The sequence below is a fragment of the Seriola aureovittata genome, chromosome 13 (assembly GCF_021018895.1).
Source record: "Seriola aureovittata isolate HTS-2021-v1 ecotype China chromosome 13, ASM2101889v1, whole genome shotgun sequence".
Lineage (NCBI taxonomy): Eukaryota > Metazoa > Chordata > Actinopteri > Carangiformes > Carangidae > Seriola > Seriola aureovittata.
Genome location: NC_079376.1, coordinates 2,984,314 through 3,011,945, shown reverse-complemented (window position 1 = coordinate 3,011,945; position 27,632 = coordinate 2,984,314). Strand labels below are relative to the sequence as shown.

At 44.3% G+C, this 27,632-nt stretch overlaps 1 protein-coding gene across 1 annotated transcript in view; it reads left to right on the top strand.

Moving 5' to 3' along the window:
* The window catches only part of atrn (attractin), a 117,054-nt gene that overhangs the window by 1,306 nt on the left and 88,116 nt on the right, over nucleotides 1-27,632 (top strand). The window contains exons 2-10 of the mRNA XM_056392953.1: nucleotides 11,647-11,730; nucleotides 14,092-14,205; nucleotides 14,533-14,661; nucleotides 18,907-19,103; nucleotides 22,076-22,244; nucleotides 23,615-23,705; nucleotides 25,007-25,256; nucleotides 25,918-26,101; nucleotides 26,689-26,843. Coding sequence (XP_056248928.1) covers nucleotides 11,647-11,730; nucleotides 14,092-14,205; nucleotides 14,533-14,661; nucleotides 18,907-19,103; nucleotides 22,076-22,244; nucleotides 23,615-23,705; nucleotides 25,007-25,256; nucleotides 25,918-26,101; nucleotides 26,689-26,843 — 1,373 coding nt within the window. The remainder of the gene's footprint in view (nucleotides 1-11,646; nucleotides 11,731-14,091; nucleotides 14,206-14,532; nucleotides 14,662-18,906; nucleotides 19,104-22,075; nucleotides 22,245-23,614; nucleotides 23,706-25,006; nucleotides 25,257-25,917; nucleotides 26,102-26,688; nucleotides 26,844-27,632) is intronic.

The following is a 27,632-nucleotide window of genomic DNA, read 5'->3' as shown; positions in this document are numbered from 1 at the left end:
GTGGTCTCAGCAGGGGGTGTTGATGAAGGTGCAGTCCAAACTGGCTGTTTTGTTGTTGTTGTTGTTGTTGTTGTTCTGTAGGACTGTTCTGTGCTGTCTGGCCTCACAGGACTGTTTTTGAAATACTGTGTCATGCTAGTTGTGAAGCGAAGGGTTTGGTAGCAGAAAGCTGTTACTCACTAACTGGACAGCAGCAGCTCAGGGTCAAAGTATGGAGAAAAAAAAAAAAAAAAGTTTGTGTGTGTGCTCATGTTGAAAGCGGCCTGTTTTCACAGCTGAGCCATGTAGGTGAGTGGAGGTGGGGGGGGGGGAGGCGATCACCTGATAAGACCAATAACACATCCGCCTTCACTCGCCCCGTCCCTGACCACATCTGTGTTTGCTCTCCGTGTCGACTCACCCTAATTTAAACAAAGGGATGGGTGACACTACAAACTGTGTGATGGCGAATTAAAAAAAAAAGAAAAGTGTTGAACGTCAATACGAATATTCGGACAGTCGGTGCCGCACATCGTTTCTTCTCCGAGCCCATTAAGAGTGTCACTTCTCATTTGCTTGAGTTTATATTCCGCTCTGATGTTCTGGTGGAGAAAATTGCCCTCCATTGCCTGATGACACTTCATTTAGACAAAATCAATGATGATGACACTATTGGCCGGATTTTATAGGCTTGTGCTCCTCTGCAGATCCTGCCAAGATAACACACACAACAACAACTTTGTCCCAAATTCATTTTACCTGTATTAAGTCTCAATTTGAGCTCATGTAGTAATGTTACACTTCTACTTTTCCTTTCCTTTTTTTTTTGCTTGTTGGCGAGCTGATCTTGTTCCAGCTGTGTGATGAGCTAGCAAACGTGTCCATCAGGGTGTGCCCAGTAGACAGGCCTTTTTTGTAGAAGATCCAGGGTGTTTTGTCCTTCTTTTTCTTCTTCTTCTTCTTAATTTTTAAATTCGATACCGGGTGTCGTGCTCTCTCAGCCCGGTGCCATCCTCATCCTGCCTGAGTCGGGCCTGTGGCGTTTATACATCCTCAGAAATCAGTCGTGGTCAGGAAAAGGGAAGCTGGGACTACTTTGCACATTAGCACACGCTGATTGCTGAGCGTATCTGAAAGGCTGCTGAGCTTCTAATGTTTCAGATTGGCAGGGCTGAGTGCTCCGAGGATGAAATGGCTCGTCTTGGTTGTGGCGAAAAAGAAAAACCGGGAGGCCGTTGCTCTCAAGCGTCGATTGTAGCAGTCTATCTCTGTGGGAAATCATTGCTGGCCACCAGCTGCATCCTGGGTAACGTGGAGGCTCAGTTGTTAGCATGAAAGTCTTGGGGTCAAGTGGAGTGGAGCTTAAAGGCTTCTTTACCTAATTATTTTTCTGATTAGTTGTCAGAAAATAAGGACAAATGCATTTCACAAGTTCCCAGGAGTGGAGTGAAGATTTAAAACACTTGTGAACCTGAAGGGATTTGGTTTTATAACCGTGTGAGACGAGAAAATCCTCACATTAGAAAATAGTTCTTACAAATGGCTTTTCTTTTTTTTTTTCTTTTACAAATAATTTATTAAAAAATAATTGTTGGCAGGTTGATCCTAGCTTTGTGTGTGTGTGTGTGTGTGTGTCTTTTCTGTCCTTTATACTTCTGTAAATTGAACATTAGTCTGCTTGGATTGTCAGTCGGACAAAGAAAACATCACCTTGGCCTGTGGAAAAGGAAAATCACCTTTTTTTTTTGTTCATATTGTTTTGACATTTTGTAATATTAACAATTAATCACTGATTTAAAAAGAGAAAAAATGGACCAATGAATTGATAATGAAAGTACTTGCAGCTATGGAACTATATTTTAAGCACATGCACATTGAGTATTAGTTAGACTTTTATAGCAGTTACTAGTTACTTGGCTCTTTTTAAATGTCCGAACACAAAAAGGGGGGGCTTGTTATTTTTACCGCAGATGGAGATGTTCCTAATAACTCATTTCCATGTCGATTTTAAATGTGAAAATACCTTTGGACAAGGTCAACGTCCTCAAGCCTGAGCTGAATGTGCTCATTTATTCTGACATACAACCATATTTTCATCCTCTGGACCAGAATACTGCCAGCATCCATTAGCACAGTTAGCTGTTGCATCTTAGACTCAACAGCTCACAGTGTTGTACATGAATAAAATGTAGGCGGCGTAACGAGGGGTCATCTTCACGTAGTGCTGTGTGTGTGTGTGTGTGTGTGTGTGTGTGTGTGTATAAAAGGGGGCTGTCTCCTCTTCCACACTCCTTTTTTTAAAACCCAGCATTTAATTGTCTGTTTCTATTTTAGCCGTGGTGAGGTGGATGGGTTCGCGCCCCCCCCCCCGTCAGTGCTGTCAGAGAGGTGGTGGTGCAGGTTGTCTGCTGGAGGAGTGATAGTCTGACCCTGAACTTCACTAATAACACAGCAGGACTCGCAGTGTAATGTTTATCAGCTCGAACGTCTGTGTCTGCAGTGCACGGCGTTGTATCAGCGATGCTGTGGCTACCTCACCCCGCCAGGCTAATTATCGTTAAATGGAATGGTAAACTTGCTGCTCTGTGATCCCAGATTTGCCGGGAATCAGTGTTGTGTTGTTTTGTTAGCCCGGTCAAAGGGCTGATAGTTTTCCAGGGGGAGCCTGTGGTCTGAGGCCGTGTTTAGCATACAGACAATGCTGCCATACAAGGCTGGCTGAGTTCTGGTAAAAGCAGCTTTCTGTGGCAGGGTCGTGCCAAGATGGAGTCCCGACTCGCCATGAGGGCCAAAATCAACATGAAGGAGGGGGCGACAAAAACACGTTTTGTTGTTGCTCTATGGAGGAAAAAAAACCCAAAAACTTGAGATCTTCTTTTTGATCTGAGGGTACTTTGAACTTGTGTAGTGTGTAACTATTTCCCATGAGTCTCAGCGTGTAGATCTCATTAGGGCTGGGCTCAATATTAATGAGTGTTTTCCTGCTGTGTGTAATGAATATCATCATCACATGTTAAAATGATTAAAGTGATGTTCGTCATTTACATCAGACAAAACGCTGTATCTTCACAAAACCAAAACCGTATTGTCTCTGTTTCTAAAGGGCCAGTTCACCCAAACTTCAAACAAACAAACAAACAAAAAGCAGATTTTGCTTCCGGCCTCCAGTGATGTCCAGCCGCGCAGATAGCTCTGGGTTTATCTGCCAGCGTCTGAGAGCTGTCCGTCTTTGAGATTCCTCCTTCGTCCCAATTTTATCGGAGCCTTGTTTGTGTGTTTTTACAGAATTGAAAAATGACATTTAGAAGACGAACACAGTTTGTCTGTTGCTGCGGACAATGCAGAGACCTCATTGTGAACTTTTTTACTGTTTATAGAGAGAGAGAGCTTGAAGGTGAATGGTTTAATGCAATCTTTTGTCTTTGGAGGTTGTTTGGAGGCATTTTATTTTCTTAGAGAGCTGAGAGTGGGAGAGATGAAGAATTACATGTAACAGGTTTCAAACCAGGGATGCTGCAGCTTTTGGTCTTGTGTGTTAAACTCCCTGCTACACAGTTTAATGTAATTCCTCCATGTTTAGTCAAAACCTGAGCACAGGAAAAAAAAAACAAAAAGCTACCTGTATGGACAGATATCACTACAGGTAAACGAGACCTGCGTTTCCTCCGGTCCCTGTATCGTGTGCAACACCTTCCTGTTAACGGTCCAGTTTTCTCCGGATATGTCCGTCTGGGGAAAACTGCTCCTGCTGCTGTAAAACCAGAGCTGCTGAACTGCACAGTCTGCTGGGTTGTATTGTTGAAGCTCAGGAAACCCAACAACCGTAAAAGTGGCATTTATAAAAAAAAATTTCTGAAAAACAAATATTGTCTGGTTTACTTTATCTTGTAGCCTGTAACTGTTGATGTTGGTGAGTGTTGCCATGAGGCTGAACAGTATCTGATACTCACTCTCCCTCTGATCAGATAATTTCTACAAAAGCCGACTTTATGCTTCTTGGCACAAAGAGTCTCTAAGACATGCGACTGAATTTTTTTATTGGTATGAGATGGAGCGTTCGCTGAGATGAATTTGTTTCGTTTTTTATTTATTTTTATGAGGAGCCAGTTTTCTTTTTGCAGTGGGACGGAGGTGGTGAACAAACGCCTTGTTCCCGCCACTTAAAGCCAACGTAAGCCTCTTGACTCCCCCCGATTTCTAATGCAATTAATGTGCAACTCTGTGCCAGCTAATGAAGTGTCCTGCTCGTGTTTAATGACACATGCAGAATGTTTGCATCTATATTTTGAAGCGTCTGGATCAGGTTGTGAAATAAACATCATCATCAGAGCAGTGTAAACTTTTCCCATCATGCCCGTCCACTGAGTCAGACAACCTGTCATCACGGCTGGTTTAAAACAAAAACAACTCAACAACTCTTTTCTCCCTGTAGACCTAAATGAGTTTCCTGACCTTATATTGCACATTACCAGCAATGTATTGTGGGTAACATTTTGGTCTTGCAACATCAGACATTTTCACACTGGGGTTTATTAGTCATCAGTTCTGCAGAAAAGATGACTAGGGCTCTCTGTTCTCATCTCTGCAACTAATCATTATTGTCATTTATCAATGAATCCATTGATTATGTTCCAAGTTCCCAGAGTCTAAGGTCACTTTTCCAAATTGTTTGTTTTGTCCCACATAAAGTTAAAATTTGGAGATTGTCCATTAACAAGGGAAGAGCAGCTGATCCTCACATCTGCTGGATAAATGATGAATTCATAATTAAAGAATTATAATCAAATCAATCAATATCTTGAGTCCAGACCAGAGGGTAAATTCTTGACCCACAGAAATTACTCATTAAATCCTAAACAAGAACACACGCGCAGACGCACGCTGGTGCGTTTGTCCTGGTCTGACATTAACATGGTTTTGGTCTTTTTACAGTTTCAGTTTCACAGCTCTCTGCTTTGTTGTCGTCTGCTCAGCGTATTAGTCCGTATCCATCCCCCGGGCGCTGTCTGGGACCTGTTTGAAGGCTGACCTCGCTTTACTAAAGGTCCCACTGAGCGAGAGCTGCCTGCCTGCCCTCTGCAGAGACTAATGGTCCCCACAGCGTTACCACTGATTTCTTCTTTTTGTTTTGTTTTTCAGCTTACTGATGCAGAGGCACAGAAATTTGTTCCATCCCCTTTTCCTCAGGTGCCGGGAGACGAGGTGGATTTGCTTACAGCTGTACAGAAAAAGCTCTTGAAATGAAAATGGCAGTGAGCTACCTGAGGAGTCTTGTAAGGTGGCATCAGTAAACTGTACTCGCCCCGTCTGTCACGCTCAATATTAAAGGACAGAATGTAGTTTTTTTGCAGCTGAGGTGAATCGCACAGGTTCTCAGCCTGAAAAAAGTTTGTACATAAAATCCCTGATCTCGGTGCAGCCGTAACTCACGCAAGAGACACACTGAGGTGGGAAAGCACAGCAACTGGCAAGATGGCCACTGCTAATAATTTATGAAATATTTATTGACTGACTTATAGCTTCATGAGCGTATTTTGGCTGCATCGCCTTTCTTGATTTGTTGCCTGCAGGCGACGTTGCGTCTCGACTCTCCTCCACGGCGGCTGCTGAGTTACTTTTTATCATTTAATCTCAATATATCTCTCGAATGTGTCGGCACGGCAACATTAACAAGAGAGGATGGCATGTTTATTGTTGATTACAGCATCTGGTGGATCTTCACCCCCCAGGATACCTGTATTCATCGTGCTAAATATCATGCATCACGCTGGGTAATATGCTATAAAAACAAATGACTGTATTCCCAGCAAATTATTTTAATATCGAGATACATTTCTTTTATGCTGGTTGCTGCAAAATCATGTGAAACTATCACATTACTGAGCTGCATAGGGAGACAAACAATAAAGGTGTAATTTTCCCCCCAGAATATTCCATAACTGATTTAAAATTTCATCTCAGCAGCTTTTTGCACGTCTACCCAGACAGTCTGCGGGGTGGGGGGTGGCATTTACATTCAGTCTGAGCATGCTCTTTTACCCTCCAGCCTCTGCCACTGAGCAGCACCGCCGTCGCCTCTGAATGAGGCATGGTGTTTGCTCTGCTCTCGTGCTGCTGTTGCTGCTCCACCACGTTCCCGTTCGCAGACCGCTTGGCTCTGCCGCTGGGATTCTGTTTTGCATGAGAAGGAGCGGCTGTTGAACATTATTGCGATTGTGAGGGTCAATGCAGCTCTAATAACGGGGAGTACAAGCAGCTGCTGGCTTATTCTTTATCTGGTGGTATTTTTTGAGGGCTTCTGTTGAACGTGACAGTTGTTGTTTTCAAAAGCGTTGTGGGACATACTCGCAGACATTTGTGCTGCAGTGCTACACAGGGGTCAAAGGACCGTAATGTTGTGTCAGATCATTTGCTTTACAGCACCATTGACCCTTGAAGGGACACACCCTATGTTTACAGATTTATTGACCAACTTTGAAGGCGCTATATTCAAGTTTGTGCCATCGCTACATAAGCTAACGTTAGCATTAACGGCTGTTTACTTACCAGTCTGGAAGAAACGTTAGTTCGGCAGCAAAGCGATGCCACTTTTAACTTGCTTGCTTCTATTTCTAACATTTTTTCTACTGAAGTTAGCATGCTAACCAGCTAGCCCCGTCTCGTCTGACTGCTTTCCGATAGCGAGTCACTGTAGCGTCCGTTCTGCCCAGACGCAGCGCTGATCAGAGGTCATATTCTAACCTCTCGTCCTGTAAACGCAGCGATGGCGGAAACAAACTGAAGAAAACGTTGCTTTCCAATAATTTTCTCTGATGTAAAAATAAACTAGTTTCAAAAGCAGGCATTTCTCAAATTTTAAACAGTCCTTGCTTGCCAAATGATCAGTAGATTAGAATTGATAATGAATCATGGAAATCTTTGTAAAATGGTTTGTGATTAGTTAACGGAGACTGGGTTGTTTTGTCTTGTTTTGCAAGAGCTTTGGTTCAGTTCAGTTGCCACTTTGGTCCCGATATGTTTCAGCTACAGATTTCGTCCCTTAAAATTCCCCCTGGATGCTTCATCATAATAAAAAACCCTGAGGGGAGCAGTTAATAAGATTTTTTTACTGCCTTATGGTTGTAAATGACCATAATATATCTGCCAGGGGCATGATATGTCAATAGACTGTGCTTTGACTTTTGCTTTGCATAAAAATTCACTTTATGGCCTAAACTGTGTCCAAAAAAAGGAAAAAAGCAGAACTGAACATTTCTGTTGGCTCTTTGTTCAAAGCAACTTCTGCATCTTAACCGTCTGTGCTGGTAGATGATTTGTTGTGCTGATTACAGGCCGCCTTCAGCTCTGTGGCAGTCACTCGTTATTACTGTTGTTGATCCTTGATCATTGCAAAAGACGAGTCCGGCCTCCAGAACCAAAGTTGTCGCACATGTGGCCTTTTTCTGAGCGAGTGGAGAGAGATTAAAATTTCTTGTGGTCACATTTGTGCGAGTCCATGATGATCAGTCGGCTGACTCGGGCACTGCGTTTGACCATTGCGGCTGAAAGTGGGACTTTGTCATCTCCACTGGCTCTGTCGGCCTCTCCCCGCCTGCACTTTCATCATCAGTGCATGTGTGCATGCTGAGCGAGCCTGGTGGAGAGGGAGGGGCAAACGAGAGGTCCCAACACAACAACCACTGATGACGAGGCTGCAGGTGCAGGTGAGGAGAGACCATGGCTAACACAGAGCCAGGAAGAATAGCTGCTGCAATCCAAAAGCTAATGGGGATCTTATAACAGTAACCGTGGTAACAGTACGAGGGGGACTGCTATGCTGAAATAGTGTGGGATCATGGGAGGAGTTGTCTTCACCGCCATTGCTGTCAGCTTCTCCCGGTTCGGATTCCTTCAGAGTCGGTCTTGAATAAATGATAAAGCGGTTTCACATTCGACTTCAGTGTTTCACCAACGCCGCTGGACGGACACAGGACGTCAGGGAAGGGCTGCGAGCCCAGATCGCAGCTAACCTTTGTTTCTATTGCTTCTTTAATAAATGGTTAAAATACAAAGTAGAAAATGACCTGAAGGTGAGAAATAGGTTTTGTGCAGGCTGAGGGTATGAGGGGTCGAGGTCGGGTTGAGGGAGCGTGTCCGGAGGAGAGAAAGGACCACGAGGACAACCGGAGCCCAGAAGAAAGCGCCGCATCTGGCCCTTCAGTGTCTGAGGACCAGCTCCATCTGTTTGTCACCGTGCTGAAAGTGACAAAATGTCATGCCATCCAGGGTCGGAGCCAGGAGGAGCGGGTGAGCCAGACCTCGCTGGGCGTCACAGCTGCAGAGGGCGTTAATCCAGACGTGAAATACGTCGAGAGAGTCTGCTAAAAGCCGCCATTAAGGACCTGCAGAAAAAGCTTCATCAAATACAGTCATTTTTAGACATTTTAATGTGGAAAAGTTGGAAGAAACACAACCCTGCAGGTACCCAGACACCGGGGCCCCCCCCACCCCCACCTCTTTTCAGTGGTTTGATGGCGCATCGCTCCATGGAGGAGAGTGAAATGGTCATCAAGTTCAAAACGGCCCGTAAAGAGGAACCTCTGTTCACAGTGCGACCAAGTCATGTGCTCGTGTTGGTAGCACCAGTGCTACCGGTGGAAAAGTTTAGTCTGGAGCCCTCACTAAATCAAATTACTAAATGTTAAATTACCGAAATTACCGAATGCATGATAAATTTGAAACACGATGTGGTATTTAATGTGACGCAACAAGATCTAATCTAATCAGTAAAAGTCACACCCGGATCTGTCAGTGTTTCCTCTAATTTTATGCAGCAGGGAACAGTTTTACTTCTGGTTGCAGATCTGTTCCTGTGTTTCTGTCCCTACATAACTCTTCATGGTCACATTACAGATGACGTGCAGGAAGTTGTGGTTTCGTTAAGCCGTGTTTTAGGATGTCTGTTCTATATCTTCTGACCCTATAGGTAGCAACATACATGAAGTGCTCTCCCTGGGGTCTGTTTACACATAAAGTGGGTGAACGTGCAATTTAAATGTTCTTTAAGTACCAACGCTAACAAAAACTGTAAATTGCAGCATAGTATGTGACTGTATTTGAATCATTTCTCTGGTTAGTCGGAGGGATATTTGTGTAATAGCAGCAGTAGTGGTAGAGTATGCTCAGTACATGCAGCAGTGTGAGTTCTGGTTCAGGGGGGCGGTGGCCTGTCGGGTTCAGCCTCTCGCCCTCTGAGAGAGAGCTCTGTTTGTCTGCTAGCTGGGAGAGCTGAGAGTCCCAGCAGGCCCTTGGTGTATTAGCAACTGAGAGATCTGTAATTACAGCGTTAGCGTGCTCGTTAGCCGGCCGCTGAGACCTGCCACATGAAAAGAGCTGCGTGTATCCACTCTCTCAAAACACTTTTAAGTGCAAACAGTGAGCCAGCGTCGCTCAGCCAGGCTCGGTGTGAGGTTTGTCAGTGAGCAGGAGTGGTTCGCTCGGCCCGGCTTCATTTGCTGATATACTCGCTGTGTGATAAACACGTCCCTCCACAAGTTGCAGAGATAGCACAAGAGCATAGTTGCAATATAGTGTCATATGTTTGGCCCGTAAAGTTGTTGTTAACTTAACAACACCCTCGGCCTTGGACGTTGAGCCTCCCAGCCCACACAGCTGGGGCTGTTGGCCTGCACCTTGGCAGCTCTGGGAGCAGTCTGAAGTTTTCAATAACACAAAGTCCCGTCCCACTTGTTGCCTAGATGCAAATAAAAACGTATCTGTTCGATTCACAACAAGGGATCTCGCCCTGAAACAACTTCTGAAATGCTGTGTGGCATTGAAGCATGAAAGACTGTTTCTGATGTGGAATGATTTGACTTAAAAAAAACCCAAAAAACCCAAAAAAACACATCCATGTAAGAGTCGAGACAAATCACTACTTTGTCAAAAATATCTGCCGCTCGAGCTTTTATCTGTGTCTTGGTGAAAGCTTTTCTGTTGTTGTTTTCATCAGCAGGCAGAGATCTTTAACTTCGACTCCTGCATGGGAGGAGTGTCTCCTCTGCAGCTTTTCTCCCTAGACTTTTGCTGAGAGACTGTTTTGGAACAAGACTGTGACTGGGTGTGTTAGCAGAGTCATTGCACCCTGAGACCTACATCAGTAATGATACAATCTCTGACCGCCTGTAAGTGTCCCCTGTGAGATCCAGCTCCTCTCTGCTGCTGTGTCATCAGGCTGGAATTGATCAGGCAATAACAGAGGCCGGACGCTGTACTTTACTGGTGTTTGTGGCCCGCCTGTACAGTCGACTCCAGATAATAATTTGCTGTAGGGTTTAATCATTCCCAGGCCTTTTTAGCCGTCCTGTTGGTCACCTGCACAACCACAGAACCGCATGTGCTGAGGTGAAGTGGCAGGAGTCCGTGTTTACCTGCGCTCTCTCCGCTCCGCTGACCGGCTCTTGTGCAACAGCGTCGTGTGTGTAATCATTTCTGATTTCTGTGGCTGTGCGCTGCAGAAGATTCTCAGAAATTATAACTGCAAGCTGAATGTTTTTAATCTGTATTTCAAAGCTCTAGATAACGACATGAAACAGATATCCGTGTAGAAAAGTTCACTGAACAGACGTTTTTAAAGCAACGCTCCGGTGCTGGAGCCTTTTGACCGAGAATATTTACAGTAAATCACGATTAAAAGCTGCTGTTAATGATGATTTTTATTATGAGGTTTATCGACAACACTCCAACATCTGCAACAATAGTACAATATAGTGCTTATAGACTGTCTGTGATAAAACAATTAAGTGCTTGACACTCATTGTCCCACAATTCAACGACCTCATCAAGATGGTGACAGACATTCATCAGAGAAATGTCACATAAACAAGTGATGACATCTGTTTGAAAGCCCACAAAGTAAAAAAAGGGAATGAACATAAAATACACAGGTAGCTAAATGTAGTTTAAAATATCCATCATCATTATTATTATTATCATTGATGTTTTTTATTTTTCTGAATAAATGTTAAGTCTGTAAAAAGGTCTAAATGTCCGTCACAGCTTTGCAGCTCTGTGAGAGGCCGGAGTCACGTGACACAGAGAAACAGTCGATACTAATATTTGTGAAACTGAAACTGAAACCTTCGTGAATGTGGCTGATTCATTTTCTTTATCAATACAAATCATTTCTGGACTAAATGTGTACATCGGTTTATTATTGTGTCGTATAACAAAACATAACACTATGCAGCTGCTCTCTGAAGCTAACATGCACACAGTGCTAATGCTAACATGCTCGTGCCATGTAGCTATAATTATAGTTTTGCAGGTATTGGACTGACACAATGATGCTGCTACAGTACGTGTGATGGGAATATGTAAAGCCAATATAAATAGATGAAATAAATTCATACAGAAGTGATTATTGTACCTTTTTTTTAAAAAAAGTTATTTCAGTCAACAGTTTGATCAAAAACCGTCTCTCTGTTACAGCGATGACTTCCGTACAGATCCATTTGGCGTCCTGCTCCTGTTTTTCTCCTGCTTTTTAATGTGGCACTTGCACATTGCACCCAGACTCGAGGAGTAGACGACACAGTTTCCATGGTTTCAACTCGTTTAGAATAATAATCGTGACATCTTCATTTGTAACCTTGAATCTCTCCTCCTCTCCACTTTGGTTTCTTTCAGGCTGACGGGGCCCTCCGGGTATCTGACCGACGGACCGGGAAACTACAAGTACAAGACCAAGTGCACATGGCTCATCGAGGGACAGTAAGTGCAGTGCAAACCCAGCACCAAGGGGGTAAAACACCAGATCAGGGCAGGACTTTTCAACAATTATGCTATTATTGAGGTGGTTAAACATCTCAGCTGCTAAAAGCATGGACTCTTATCAGTAGCCAGAACAAAGGCTGAAGACACACTACATGAAACCCATCCTCTCTTTTTCAGTTTCACACATTAAATCAGCTTTTGCCACTAAGAGGAAGGAAGGATTCCTTAAAACCTTCAGACAGATGAGCGATGGACTGTGAAAAACCGAGGCTGCAACTCAATATTGTAAATATATATTTCAAAGCTGCCCATAATGATGATTATATACACAGTCTACACTGCAGTCCTTCACTGGGATCCGTCCAGCGCCAGGGACACACACCAGTATCCAGGAGGGTGATGGATGAAAATGAATGGCAAAGTAACTGTGAGAAATTCAATACTCCTTCTGTATTGTTTAAGTCAGCATAAGCGCACCACGGAGTATCGACTCACTGCGATGATTCTTAATTCTCCCGGCCGCCAGCTCCTCCAAAACCCAACGCCGTTTTGATTACATTTACATTTTCAGGGCGTTTGGCCAGCGCTCACTCAGGCGGGGGGGGGGGGGGCGTCTTCAGACCTGCAGCCTGGTCTCTCTGGCAGGTCAATGCAGCGATACGTGCCCCGTGTGTGTGTGTGTGTGTGTGTGTGTGTGTGTGTGTGTGTGTGTGTGTGTGTGTGTGTGTGTGTGTGTGTGTGTGTGTGTGTGTGTGTGTGCATCAAAAATGGCGAGACAACTTTAGACGGGGCGTTGTTTTTTATAATCCCCAGATGTACATTGACTGTAAGCTTCCTCTGCAGTGAGCCCCTCTGCGCTCGCCTGACGTGACTTCAGCCACAAATAGGCGGTGACATGATTTGCAACCTGTGTCCACACGGCTGACGTGCTGTGTCCTGCCGCCACCCTCAGAGGGATCTCGAACAGGACGTTTCTTCATCACATCTCCAGTCATTCCATAGTTTTGAATGGTTATTTACCAGTCACAAGTCCTCGCTGATCGAACCTTGGGGCTGCTGCCATTCCTCAGTTTGTTTGTCTACTAGGAGGGGGGGGGGGGGGGGGGGGGGGGGGAGGGGGGGGGGGGCTGGGGGGGGGCTGCAGCTTCACTCTCATAAATAAAATTTTGAGAAAAATGTGACTATTCATAACATTTCCTGTATAGTTTGTGCCCTCATCGTAGACATGCTAAATGGGCCTTTGTCTTTCTTCCCTCCTCCTTTTGAATGATTTCATTTTGCAATCTTAACCAAATTTAGAGCTAACCCATGTTTAAGAATCTCATGAATGTCTTCAATCTAATCCCGATGAAACAAACTTGTTTTTCCTGCTTTAATTCTGCTGCTCTTTGCTGTAAAAACTCTCTCCGCGGACACTTAATTCATTCATTTTGCACGGTGGAGGAAGCGAAAGGAGCAAATGTAACCCGCTGGTTCAGGTGTAGAAAAGTTAGTCGTCGGCTTCAACAGCTGGATTTCACGTTGCAGTGCAGCTGTTAGAAAACTCAGGTGCTCATAAAAGAATATTAAATTAAATATTTGACTAGTTTCCGTTAATTTTCTTCAGCTATTTATTCTGTGATTTCATGCAAATATAGAGTCAGGGTGGGGGAACCGCCTGCAGACCAATGGTAGCCATAGTTTTTGCAGTGTCAGCTAGTTAATTATCCATCTTTTATTGTTCTTAAAATCTCATTTATTCAGCCGATGCAGCGACAGGGTGTGTTGCATTTTGAAATCGGCCACTTAAGCTGGTGAAACAGTAACTCTCCACAACCAGCCGAGGTCAGAACAGATGTGAACAACAGGGATATGTGGGGTTTTTATTTGAAACGTTTAATACTTCCCACTTAGCAACTGGTGTTAACGAGTTAAGAAAAAGTTAAGCAGGAAAGTCAACTTGGGTCATGCAAATATCCCCAAATAATGAGCTGTGTCTTTGGAAATTGTATTTTAAGTTGAGGGAAAGAAGAGTTTGTGTGTCCGGGGCTTGTTTGTTTCTGTCTGGGGGTTCTCCCAGTTGGACCAGTTGCCTCTGTGTTAAAAAAGACTCCCAGTGTTAGACCACAGAAGTTAAAGAATAATTACAGATGACAGGAGCTGTTTGAACTACAAGTGTGGGTTTGTTTTCACCAACTTTCAAGCAAATCAACCGGGTCACATGTTCGGTCTTTACACTCCCTGTTAAAAATGCATTGTTTCCTGTATATGAATGCGGGAAATCGACTGATGTTTGGACTTTTAATAAGCTTTAGTCGGTGTTAAAGTCATATCAAACCATCATCATTGTGTGTGTGTGTGTGTGTGTGTTTTCTCCAGGCCCAACACTATACTTAGATTAACCTTCAACCACTTTGCCACTGAGTGCAGCTGGGACCACCTCTACGTGTACGATGGAGACTCCATTTACGCTCCTCTTCTCGCTGCTTTCAGGTATGTCCGCGTCGGATTTGACTGAAGGCTGGTTTCGCTGCAAGTCTCTGTGTGGATTTGATTTTCCTCAAAGGGGAAATCTGCTTCTGCTTTTTCTAATTTCACAAAAATTTCAATGCAAAACTTTGGTGTCTCTGATTTTTTTAAAACTCAAAATTGAGACACAGATTATAATAAAGGTGTTTTAGGGTTGTAGGGAAAACTCCACCCTAACTGTGAACTTTGATTTACAGTTACTGAAGCATTAAATTATGATACATACAAGCAAAGACTGTGATGTTACTTTCAATAAGCGCCTTAAATGTGCCGTTTCTGATGTTATTGCAGTGGTCTTATCGTTCCTGAGCGTTACGGGAACGAGACGGTTCCAGAGGTGGTGTCTCAGTCCGGCTTCGCTCTGCTGCACTTCTTCAGTGACGCTGCCTACAACCTGACCGGCTTCAACATTTCCTACAGGTGAGAGAAAACACAACAAACAGCAATCGACCTTGTAAACATAATCAAAACATCCTCCACAAAGCAAGGCGTTTGGAGAAGTTGAAGTTGATTTCATCTACAGGTTTTATCCTCCAAAACAAAATGGGTCATTTGTCTTAAACGATACTCTGGGCTTGATTTTGAAGGGAGTTTCCTCTCATCACATTGCTGCTAATCCTCTGCAGCTGAGTGTGTACGACCGCCAAGCCTCCGAGTTTCGCATCTCTCAGGGTCCACACATACATTCATGATGGAGTCAGTCACTGGATAAAAGTATCCGAGCACTAAATGACAAATACCTTGATACTGATCCCTGGGATGAGACCCTCGGTGCAAATCATTTCTGTTTCACTGGCTGTTGAGATTTAACAAAGTGCAGGGGCCCCACTTCACACCCTTTCCTTGGAACAAGATGACGCATACAAACCTATCACTTTTCTGCATGATTCAGCCTGTGTGTTGGCTCGGCCCGGTTGACGGCACTTCAGGGAGAGGATGGTGTCGGGCTGCTGCCGTTCCATTTGCTGCAGCTTGTGGTGTGTGTTTTTGTTGGATCACGTTGCCATCATCTGTCGCTGATGGTCATACCGTGGCATGTGTCGGTGAGGCAGCCAAACATAATCAGTACCTGCCTGCTTTTGAGGGATGTTGACACGAGCACCCATATGGAAGAAAGTGTGAGTGAGTTACTTTATTTCCCTTTTGCTGGAGGGAAGACTGGCCTGTTTTCAAGGTTCACAAGTTCAGATTGAAACTCTTCTCTATATGTCTATATTCAAGTTGCTTCTGTTTCGATTTTCAGATCTGAAAAGTCACTCACATGGGTGAAAGTTTGACGCCAAAATTATTTGATGAAAAATTCAAACTTGAACATCAGAGCTGCCAAGATCGAGGCTGCAGGGAGTCGATCAGACCTCTATCAGGTCACATTCTGTCAGTCACATGATCCAAGAAAAACAAGCTGAGGATTTTATTTTTTAGTGAAAAACTTGATCTTCCCAATTGGCAATTTCACTTAAGGGGATTCACCCAAATACATCGAAACAGGTGGCTTTTCAAAATAAAATATTTAAATTCTACAAGTTTGGTGGTATTTAAATGTCAACATTAAAGGAGCTATTTGTAAGTTTTGCTCTTGCTACATCACCATTTGTTAGCATTAACAGCTGCATCAAACTTTATTCCTTTACTCGCCAAGATCTGTCTGTCAACCTTGACTCTTGTTTTGCTTCCTTTTCCATCAGTTCTTTTTCCTCTACTGAAGTTAGCATGTTAGCTAACCAGCTAGCTCTGGTCCACCTGGACTGTCTCTCCACAGTAGCGTCCAGTTTGCCATGAAGAAGCAGCGCTGCTCGGACGATCTTGTTAACGCAACAAAGGCTAAAGCTCTTGTAAAATAAGCAGCTGTTGGTTGGAGGCTAACGCTGGCTATGTAGCAAGAGCACAACTTGCAAATGGCTCCTTAAAGTCATTAGTTGTGGTTGAATTTCAGAGTCACATATTCCACACTGTCATTACTTGAGCCGCAAGCAAGCAATGGACTCCTCTACTCCAGCATCCTGCATAGTAATGACACGTAGCAGCCCCCTGTCAGCTTCTGCAGAGGGATTTTAGATAAGATTAGTGTGGATATACTGTATTCTGGTACTGATGCTACCGCCGTACATGCGTAGGATTTTTATGAGGGGGTAATGTGAGGTGACTGTGGTGCTAGCAAACTTAAAAACACATAAAATATAAATCAGTTGCCACAAGCTGCCGGACTGACTCATAACATCCAACACTGCTGCAAAACAGTAAATCAGATCAGAGACCGAAGCTTACTGTGAGCACACTTGAACAATCTGAACAAGCACACAGCCGTTTGCAGCAGGAACATGCAGCTATGACAGAATTAGATATTTAATGTTGCACATTTATGGCTATCCTTGTTTTTTGTTTTTTTAAATTGACCTTTTATCTCCTCCTGGTTTAGATTTCTTCTTCTTCTTCTTCTTCTTCTTTTCTTCTTCTTCTTCTTCTTCTTCTTCCTCTTCTCCTTTGATCAGTTGTTGCTTTATGAACGCAGGATTTATGTTCAGCTTCTCTCTGCACCTGCATGACGTCCTCTCTTGTGAGTTGTCTTTCGCTCCTGCCATTAGTCTCTGTCTTGATATCAATTTTTCAGAGACCAGTTGGGACGTCATTGCAGCATTAAAAAAAGAAAGAAAAAAAGTTTGTCCCCTTAAGCTGTGCTTGCTTCCAGATCTATAAACACAGAAATATACAACCGACAGCGACCCACACTAACTCAAAAGTGTAATCGCGTTCCTTTAATTTGCTGAATATCAGTGTATTGGTGCGAGAGACTGTAGCCAAAGATGGATAAATCAAACTGAACTTCATGAGTCAGAAAGAGAACAAAATGTTTTCCTTCTCTCCGAGCGATTTGCTTCGACACATGGCAAAACAAAAAGGAATAGTATTCTTAAAAAACAAAATGGAGCCCGTCCTTTCCAAACATCTGCAGCCGGACACAATGGACCCCTGCTTTTTTTTTTTTTCCCCCCTCACTCATTTGTGCCGTCGCCATAGCGATGGGATTGAAGTTTGGGCCGAGAAACAAAGTCGGATGAAAGCGGAGAGCCCCCGGGCCCCTGGTCTTTGGTGTCTGGGAAAGGTGGAGGAGCTGAAAAACATCAAACCATCAGACTGCTGAAGGAACATGAAAGAATGACGAGGGGCTCCTTTGTGTCGTCTGTCTTCCTCCACAAACATGTTTGTCTTGAGCAGCTCACTTCACTCTCGTGCTTTGATGGATAATAATGTGTTTCCTGAGAGTTTTCTTAAGAGTTTGCAAAACTTTTTGACATTGACTTGTGTAGAGGAAACCTTAGGAACAGCTTAGTGCACAGTTTGCAGTTTTCCTTCTTTCTTTTCTCGCTTCCTTTATTCACAGGCTGTGAAGCGATGACTTTAGGAGGGATCCCATGTTGTGTTTGTGTCTTGTGTGCACACACCAGGAGAGTGGTTTCACACTATCTCACTGATTCAATGCTGGTGGCGGTATTGTAACAAGGAGTGTTGCAGTTCCCCCCGGAGAGATGCACACAATGGGTTTTGTTGTGAAACACTAAATATGAAGATAAGTGGGTTTGCTTACAAAGTCCCTCCACAGGTCGAACAGAGTGAGTATTTACAGAGTATTTTCATTGGACATTTTGTAACGCAGTATAGTCAAAAAATCTCTTGATTGATTTTCAAGTGTAGTATATATTCTGGGAGTCAGCTGCTGTGTCCCACTTGCATACTACATGGTATTGCTTATTTGCATTCAGCCTGGAAGAAATCAATGTTCTATTCCTTGTACTAACAGGAAAGGAGCAATATTCGTGCCAACGGACATAAATCATTTGAGTCTGAAAGCTAGCACCAGTTAAACACGACAAAAACAAAGCAAAGCGTTTTTCCACAGAAGATTAGTTTTTGTTTTTCAAGTTCTCAGAGAAGATTTTTTCCAGCTGTGGGTTTTTGTGCATTGCTTAAAACAATTTTTTTAATTTTTTTCCTCATGTGAACAGTGTTCATGCACAATAACCCTGGTTATGATGTGCAGTGTTGGAGCGGAGACAGAGCTGCAGAGTTAGTTGTTTTTTGTCAATTCTGCACCATTGGTGTAAGTCACACTGCACCAGCCACCGGGAGATCCAGTTTGCAGTCACACCGGAATCACTGCGGCTCCCGAATGTTCTCATGTGACTCAGGTGCGACTGTTGGCACAAAATCTATCAACTGGGTGCTGAGAGGAAAAAATAAATGCACAACAGAAACGACCCACTGAAAGACATGAGGAGCATCAGCACTGGTGTTTCACTGCAGACCGGGTGTGTGTTTACCATCTGCTCCTCGGCGCCCCTGGTGACTTTACGGCTGCCAGTTACCTCGGCCTCTGGCTCGGGGCTGTTTCAGTGCAGACGGCCCTCTGAGGAGAGTGGCAAGTGTCGAGGCAGGTGCTTGACCAACTGATGAGGGGAGGGGGGCCGTGCCAATGACAATACATTCAGCTGTGCGAAGGGGAATGTTGCATATCTTTAGCTTCAAGCCTGCAGACAGCTGAGGCGCCCCTTGCACAAAAGCAGATGCGACCCTGTGGTTTGAAAGGTGTTCATCATGATTTATTCACAGAGATGAATCTTGTTTTATCTTTCTCCCTGACTTTTTTCCCTCCTCCTTCCTCCCTCCCAGGGTGAATACATGTCCCAACAACTGCTCAGGCCGTGGCGAGTGTCGCGTGGGCGTCTCCGATGGCTCGGTGTACTGCGAGTGTGAGGGCAACTGGAAGGGAGAAGCCTGCGACGTCCCGTACTGCATGGCCGACTGCGGCCACCCCGAACGAGGTCGCTGCCAGGACAAGATGTGCATCTGTAACACCGGATGGCAAGGTGGGTCGGCAGGCACTGCAGCAGCAGCAGCAGCAGCGTTGCTTTGGGCCGCCGCTGATGTCACCTCATTGTCTCATACACTGCGCCGGGTGTCAATAACCACGCTGTCATCAAGTTGGCCTCCACAGGCCCACACATGCCAAACCCTCCTCAGTGACTAAAATAAGCTTTCTACTGGGTCTGTGTCCTGTGAACAGAATGAAGAGTGGCTCTGCTCCCAGGGGTGTGTAATCATAAATATGGCTGCCAAGCTTCACTTTTACCAGCCAAAATTATTAACACAGGATATCTGTGGAAATCCGTTCTGCCTCCTTCCTATTCTGTGGAGCAGCTTTGGTGCTTTCAGTCATAAACTGTAGATTAGATGCAAAAACTCTTGCTCAGATTTTTTATTTTTTGTGTGTGTGTGTGTGTGTGTGTGTGTGTGTTACAGAGCTGTTGGATCACAGTCAGAGAGCATAAAGTGATTAGAGCTGAGAGGAACCAGAATACTAGAGACCATATAATTAGCTTGGTTCCAGACCACTGAATTGTCGCCCACAACTTTTGCACCAATTCATATAGAAGGAGTGAACTGAAAAGAAATGTCAATTAAGTATGATTATCCGGCTAATTTATAACTGAAGTAGTCAAATAATCTGATTAAGTTCCCCTAGTACCACCTCCTAAGAGTGGCTCCCAGCGCTCGCAGACGCAGCGTGTATGTATATATATATATATATATATATATATATATATATACATACACGCTGCATACACGCTATATATATATATATATATATATATAAGTGTGTGTGTAAATACCATATAATTGAGTGAAAGAAATAGTATGTTTAGTTTTAGGATTATTTCTCTTGGCGTCCTTCTGCCTGATGACCCCACCCTATTATTCAGTAGTGACGGAGAGTTTCCAGACGAGGCTGAAGGCTAATTCCAGACTGAAAAAAAAACAAATTTTTATGGTGTTATCTGTTGAAAAAGTCTTTATTTTAGGAGTAGGGTTATTGCTCAGAAACCGCTGAGAAAATCTGGAAAAACAGAAAGTTGTGTTCAGTCAGAAATATTTAACAAAAGTCTCTTCTCTTTTTTATTTAATAGGGATGGTGCAATTTAACATACCTCCAATACAGAGCATGAAACTGATGTGTGGCACAGAGAGGTCAAATATCTTTGTTGGCATTGTTAAAAACAACAAGACAGGAAGAAACTCCCTGTTTCAAAAAATTAGAGCTAATAATAAATGGATATAATAAATAGGGAAATAACATAAAATTTCTAATAATATGATCTTATCATAATTTAAAAGCACTCTGTCCCAGTTATTTAATTTAATTTTAATCATTTTATTAATTATAATAAATAATTCTAATGTTATGGAGATCATAGTGTTCTGCTTTTTTTTCTCCTTTTAAAACATCGACAGAAATAAATCTTTAAAAATAGTTGCAGCTGGAGGTTCCTGTTTATCTGGTGATTCAACCCAGTGCCTCTTCTTCTTTCTATTGAGCCTCCACCAGTATCACTGAGGCCTGACCTGTTGCACTGACACACAACTTTTTGCAGGATCAGCTTCCTCTTTGTTTGGGTTGAGTCATGAACGTTGAGTCTTTTGTATCGGCTGATGAGCCGACTCGGACCGTATGTGCATCCTGACCGCTCCGTTAGCTCTTAAACGGCTCCACTGCGCTGCGACCCACACAAGCAGAGACGACGGCTTAATTTAACTGCAGTTATATCAGCAGCTCAGTGTGCTCACGGTCTAATTACCAAAGCTGAGGGAGTCGGGGAAACAGCCTTTATTACCCTGTCGTGGTGTTTTAGCAGAGGAATGGCGCACTGCACGTACTCCGCTCTGCCATCTTCCAAATGAACTCATTTTCTGCACCGAGCGGTGCTAAAGCAGAGACAGTCTCTCCTTCACGCCTTCCACAAGCGACATCTTTAAGGGAGACTGAGGCCACCTCTGATTTTATGGTGTTGCAAAGGTGAATTTGTTTGCTTAACGGTACTGGAGTCAGATGGAAGAAAATTCCTCGGCCACTGACCGAAACAAAAAGGAGAACGGGTAAAGTGACCTTGATTGTTGCAGTGAATTGCAACACTTCCTTTCTATCAACTTCCTGTCACGTGGCCGCTTCTGCATTGTTTTGATAAGGATCAATAAGGAACTCCCCCGGCGGGTAACATCCTGTTTCTGCCGTACAATAGAGTGATAGCACTAATTGGTGGAATGGCGAATGTTTCGTTCCAGGCAGGTTTTTATCTGCGTCTGTGATCAGGTGGGATGGACAGACATCAGGTTATTAAGATCAACAAACGTCTGTGATTCTAAATATTGACAGGACAAGTCCAGTCTTTCTATTCCTGGCAACGCCGTTGTTTGCCAGAAAACTTTTCCCTTCATTCAGGAGCGATTCCGGTTTCTGCTGCTGGTATTGTTCCTGTCCGGTAACAGAGGAAGGCCGCTTTGGCCAGAACCGTCTGTCTTTTAAAGAGCTATTCCGCTCAAATCAGTGAGGTCTTAATAGTTCAACAGCTGATTAGCTTTTCTTTCTGAAGCTGTAGGATCTCCTCTCTAACACACACCTGCATCGTCAGCCTCTAGATGCTTCTTTAACCTCTCTGCCCTTTTCCGTCACAGCTCGCTTTCATAATTTAAGAAACTGAATCAATATTGGATCATGTTGCTCACCCTGCCTGACCGCGGGACATTAAAGTAAACTAATGAAACCTCCTCTAACGCAGGAACTTTCTCACAAGCTGAAAGTTTTTTTTTTTCTTTCTTTAGTTTTAATGCTGATTCATTTTGTTGGTATTTTGTGTCGCCCAAAGCAATCTGGTGTTATGATCCCCTAAAAGGTTGGGGCTTGTTTATCCTGTTATCATAAGTGCAGAAAAATTAATTAACCGAGCTTCCTGAATCATTTAGTCCCCTGTGGAGCCTTGATTCTGTGGCTTCCGTCCCTCCTCAGGTCCAGACTGCTCCATCTCAGTGCCTGCCAATTCCTCCTTCTGGAGCCGGGAGGAGTACACCGAGGCCGGGCTGGCCAGGGCTTCCCACAAGGCCGTGGTGGACCAGGGCATCATGTGGGTCATCGGAGGCTACGTCTTCAACGCCTCCGACTATCACATGGTCAAAGCGTGAGTGCTCCCCCCCCTCCCCTTCCCATCAGCTTCCACAGAAGGATTTTAGACATTTGGATGCTGCTCTCCTCCGAAAAGAGCTGCTTGACATGAGTCCTGCTGTTGCTATGCAACGTGCTTCAGAAACACGGTGTCTCTGTTGCAGTAATTTAAATATTTTTTAACTCGCATGCCTGTTATACCCAGCGCTAAAGTAATACCTAGCTGTCAGTGTTGTCAGCAAGACGCCACAGGACTTCCTGTCTGATGAAAATCAACAAGAAGCAGAACACAGACAGCTCTGTGTTGGGCTCAGAGTCAAGGGTGTCATTAAAAACCATAAAATTACAGGATAGGCTGGTGCTACTCACCTTGAACTCCACCCAGGAAGATCACCCTAGTTCCCTCTGCATGTTTTGGTTTTATGGTTTTCGCTGGAAGTCTGAGGCCGTTTTTATTTCTGTCATGTGACGCTGTAAAAGAAGCTTTCTGGCTTTTCCTCTTGCATTTGTTGTAACGGACAATCGTATAAATCCTCTTATCAATCCAGCATTTTAGCTGATTCCAAACGTAGTTTCAGTGTTAAAGATAAGTTACTTACTTATTAACCTTAAACTTAAGACGCAAAACCAAAGCTCAGGATCAGCGTCACTTCCTGTGTCTCTGTCACAGGTCGTCAGGAGGGAGGGTCAGCAAGGTTCAGGTGTCAGAGGTCATTAGACTCTGGAGCCTTGGATTGAGGTTTATATTGTTGGAAATAAAACTATTAACAGATTCAGTAAACAGTCTTTGCTGTGTGATCAGGAGCAGTTTGATAACAAGATAACTGTGACCCAAAAAAATCTTATAAAAGGAGTGACGGGGAGTACGAGCAGATCGATAACACTCTGATGTCTGTCTGCAGTCAGAGGACAGACCTCGCAGATCAATAATTAACATCTTTATATGTTTGTTGTTTGATCTTTACAAAAGCCTAAAGTCTAAAAATGACTATTTCTGGGTTTGACAGATGTTGATTACCTGGAGTCTCGTCATTTACTGTGAGGGCACCAGCAATCAGGAATTATAGAAGATCCGGCGCCATTTTGACGTGATGTGTTCACCGCAGGCTCCATCTTTGTGGCTGTGCCTGGTGTTTAGCAGAAACCACGTAGACGTGTGTTAATAAAAGACGTTTGGAGACACAGAAACTTGGATTGAAAGCTCCCAGGTCGAGTGATGAAGGAGAAGGCTTTAGTTTTTTACTTTGACCCGTTGTGATTGAACACAGATGAGATCGGGACATAGCTGTGGTGCTGCAGCGCTCACCACGCCTCTCTCTCTCTCTCTCTCTCTCTCTCTCTCTCTCTTCTCTCTCTCTCTCTCTCTCTCTCTTTCTCTTTCTGAAGGTACAACATGAGCAGCAAGAGGTGGCTGACCCTCGACCCCTCCGTCAACACCGTCACGCCACGATACGGCCACTCACTGGCTCTTCATGAGGTGAGTGGAGGGAGGGAGGGAGGGAGGGAGGGGGGGGGAGAAATGTACATTGACACAACACGCGATGATTCATATTCAGTCTTATCATAGTACATTTTACAAGCTCTGTTGTTTCTGCCAACTCAGCCTCACCGCGCTGTGAATATGACTTCAAAAGAGGATGATAAAAGAACAGATGACAGCTAAATTAAATGGAGGCTCCAGCAGAAACATTATAAACTTCCCGTCCTTTTATTTATGCCGTCAGTAGTGTCTGTTTGTTGTCTGGAATATATAAATCTCCAGGTTTTGATATGCTGCAGTGAAGTGGTGAAGCAGTTCGGTCTCAGCCAGGAAGACTGTTCGGAGCCGGCGATGGAATAATAAATTAGCCAGCGGAGGATTCGGAGGAAGACGCAGTCTGTCTGCTCTGTGGTTTGTGAGAACACAGTGGGAAGCTGCAGTGTTTGTAATGCACAAATTGCATCACGGTGTATGAATGCGTCTTGGAAGTCGATGTGGGCTCGCAAGAAAAATCTGAAATCAAATCACAACAGATACACAAACAGACAGAACCGATTGCAAGTCTCGCAACCGCGGATAATGTGGCGGTTCGGGGGGCTCTGCAGAACACACACCCCTCGCTGGTTCATAAGGAGGTGAGGCTGCTATGACAAATCTGTCGCGCCTTGAAATGAACAATCGAAGCGTTTGAGAAATTTTGCCGTTTTTTCTGTGACTTTCATGGGTCCAGAAAAACACTCCTCTCATTGAGCTGAGATCATTGATGCTTGATGCTCAAGGATTTCAGTATTTCTTGGAGAATCTCTAATGTTTTTTTGTTTTGTTTTTTTTTTACTTCTTTAATTATTAGGTTTCAGCAGAATGATAGTTCATGATCACTGCAGTGTAACTGTGTCTGCTTCGCTTCCATCATAACGAGGCACAAAGTGCATCACAGTTCAGGCCCGGCCTCCTACATACTGATGCTGCGGATACTATCCGTGGACGAACTGTGAATGTTTCAACGCTTAGAAAAATGTTCATAGAAAAGTTTCCTTCGTTTCCTCGTGTGGATTTATTTTGTAAAGTTTAACAGAGGATTTAAATTTCGATTTTTTTTTTTTTTTTGCTGTGTTGCCTTAAAGGAATATATTTTAGAAAAGCTGTCAAACTAAATCATAGCTTTTTTTATTTATTTTTTTTATATATAAAACTTTTCATGCTGTAAAACTGGAGTTTTCTCTTAGTTCATGTAGTTGTGGGACCTCTGTATGTCCGTGCCCTCACTCTGCTCCGCTGCTCGTCTCTGTTTCCTCCAGGGAAAGATCTTCATGTACGGAGGAAAGATCGACTCCTCAGGAAACGTGTCCAGCCAGCTGTGGGTTTTCCACATCCAGAACCAGACCTGGGTCCTCCTGAGCCCCCGGGCCAAGGAGCAGTACGCCGTGGTGGGACACTCGGCCCACATCGTGCCTCCCGTCCAGGAGGGGGACAGCCCTGTCATGCTGGTGCTGTTTGGACACTGTCCTCTGTATGGTTACATCAGCCAGGTGCAGGAGTACAATATCGGTAAGTTGTGGGTGTTGTGTCTTTGAGCAGTGTGTCGTCGTCGTCCCCCCCCCCCCCCAACTTTTAGCTGCTCCTTCACCTGAACTAATAACCTTGGCCCTGGGTGTGTGACTGCCTAATATATCAATTAACAACAACAGGAAATGAACACTGGCCACCAAAGTGAAGCTAACGAGTTTTGGACGCGGGTGGTGTGTTCATCTAATCCACCAACCTCGTTGGCAGGAAACCAAACTTCATTAAGAAGTCTCATTGTCTTCTAAAAGCCAATCTGTCTGAGAAAATGAGTTGAATTAACCTGCAACTGCTGACGGACAAGAGAGCGTCTCCTATTTGCTCACAAATGAAAGTGATGTAGTGATTTTCATCACCTCAGTGGTCACCAATTAAATCCGATGGCAGCCTGATGCTGCTCTGGTAGTTGTAGCTCATTCTAGCAGCAATAATGCAAAGATTTATATCGGCTTATTTCTCTCTTTCACTAATAAAGTGCTGTTTAAACTGAGTTAAGCTTTACTGTAATAACCTCCACTACATCCCCACCGGGACCAAAGCGCCGACACCTTGTTCAACCCGCCTCAGTGGTGTGTTTCTACTCTGTTAACCTGAAGCTAGTCGCCTGTTGATGTTTGTGTGACCCCCCCCCCCCCCCCCCCCACAGCCAAGAACACGTGGAGCGTGGCGCCTACGGACGGCGCGCTGGTTCAGGGCGGCTACGGCCACAGCAGTGTTTTCGACCCGGGCACCAGAGCCATCTACATCCACGGCGGCTACAAGGCCTTCAGCGCCAACAAGTACGGCTTGGCTGGAGACCTGTACAAGTTCGACGTGGACAAGAGAAAGTGGTGAGTGCTGTCTGTGGGAAAAGTCTAGTTTTCTGTTTACTTGTTAGACTTTGCTCTTTTCTTGTGAATACTCTTTATTCTTTCCTCCTCAGGCCTCTAAAAATTATAGAAAGGAAACTGTTTGATTGAACTCCAGCTCACAGACACGCAGCCTGTGACGAGGCAGAACAGCACAGCGTCGAATCATAGAGCACTTATTGTATTAGGGAACAAATTTCACATCACAATATTTTATTTTCTTCACCTGATTATTGTTGTATTTTAAGATTAAAATAAAAATCTCATCGAAACAGTCCACTGTTATATAATAAATAACAATGAAGAAAATGCTGCCGCATTGATTCAGTGATCCGTATGTGCAGCTCTGTGAAGTCTGCGAATACAAGAGAGAAGAACCGACTGTGAACAAAATGAGTCATTAATATCTTCTAAGTTACAAAAACAGTTTCCACAGTAGCATGTGGAGAATGTCACGACAGATGAAACTCATCTTTAAGCAGCCGCAGAGCTGGTCCGAAAGCAACAGCTGTATAACATCTGACTGTGTGTCTGTGTGTGTGTGTGTGTGTGTGTGTGTGTGTATGTAGGACCATTCTGAGAGACAGCGGCTTCTTCCGTTACCTCCACACGGCGGTGATAGTGAGCGGGACGATGCTGGTGTTCGGAGGAAACACACACAACGACACGTCCATGAGCCATGGCGCCAAGTGCTTCTCCTCTGACTTCCTGGCCTACAGTCTTGGTCAGTCACACACACACACACACACACACACACACACACACACACACCAGCAGGTCCTGCAGTCTGCCCTTTTTTTTTTTTTTTTTTTTTTTTTTTTTTACAGACTCAATTCTGCTGAGCGTGCATCATCGTTCTCTCTTCCTGCACTGTGCCTGCTTTGCATTCATACGGTTGCGTGGGCTCACACACACGGGAGCTGCTCAGTACAGCTGCAGTGTTCGCTTGTTGGACACTGAGCAGCTCCACTGGGGCAGCAGAAGGTCAAATGTCACGACTCCGATGTTCATCAGCAGCAGACCAAAGCCCACTGTCGTGCAAAAGACTATATAATAATGCGGTGTTCTGTTTTCCGGTGGCGTAGTGGTTTTGTCTGCTCACACTCTCAAGTTTATGTTTGCAGAATGCGTTTACACACTCTTTAGGATATGCATGTACAGTGTGTATGTTTTTCCTGCATAGAGGAGTGTGTTGCATGTAAAGTACGCGTTGGAGGTCACCAGTGTCGGTCTTTGATGGCCTCTGTGTTAATCCTGATCTCTGCTGCGATGCACATTTCACCGGGTCCGTCCAGCGCCTTTTGGACGCATTGGAAAGTCGACCGGGCGTCGGACCTTATTACCCAGCATCGGTGTTGGACTTCACTAAATGCTCGTGTGGCTTAATGGGCACAAATTCCTGCAGCTAGGTCCACAGTCTGACTGAAAGCCAGAAACCAGGAGAGCTGAGGCTGTCACACCAGCACACTAACGTCCATGGCTTTGGAATGAGATGTTAACAATCACACATGTG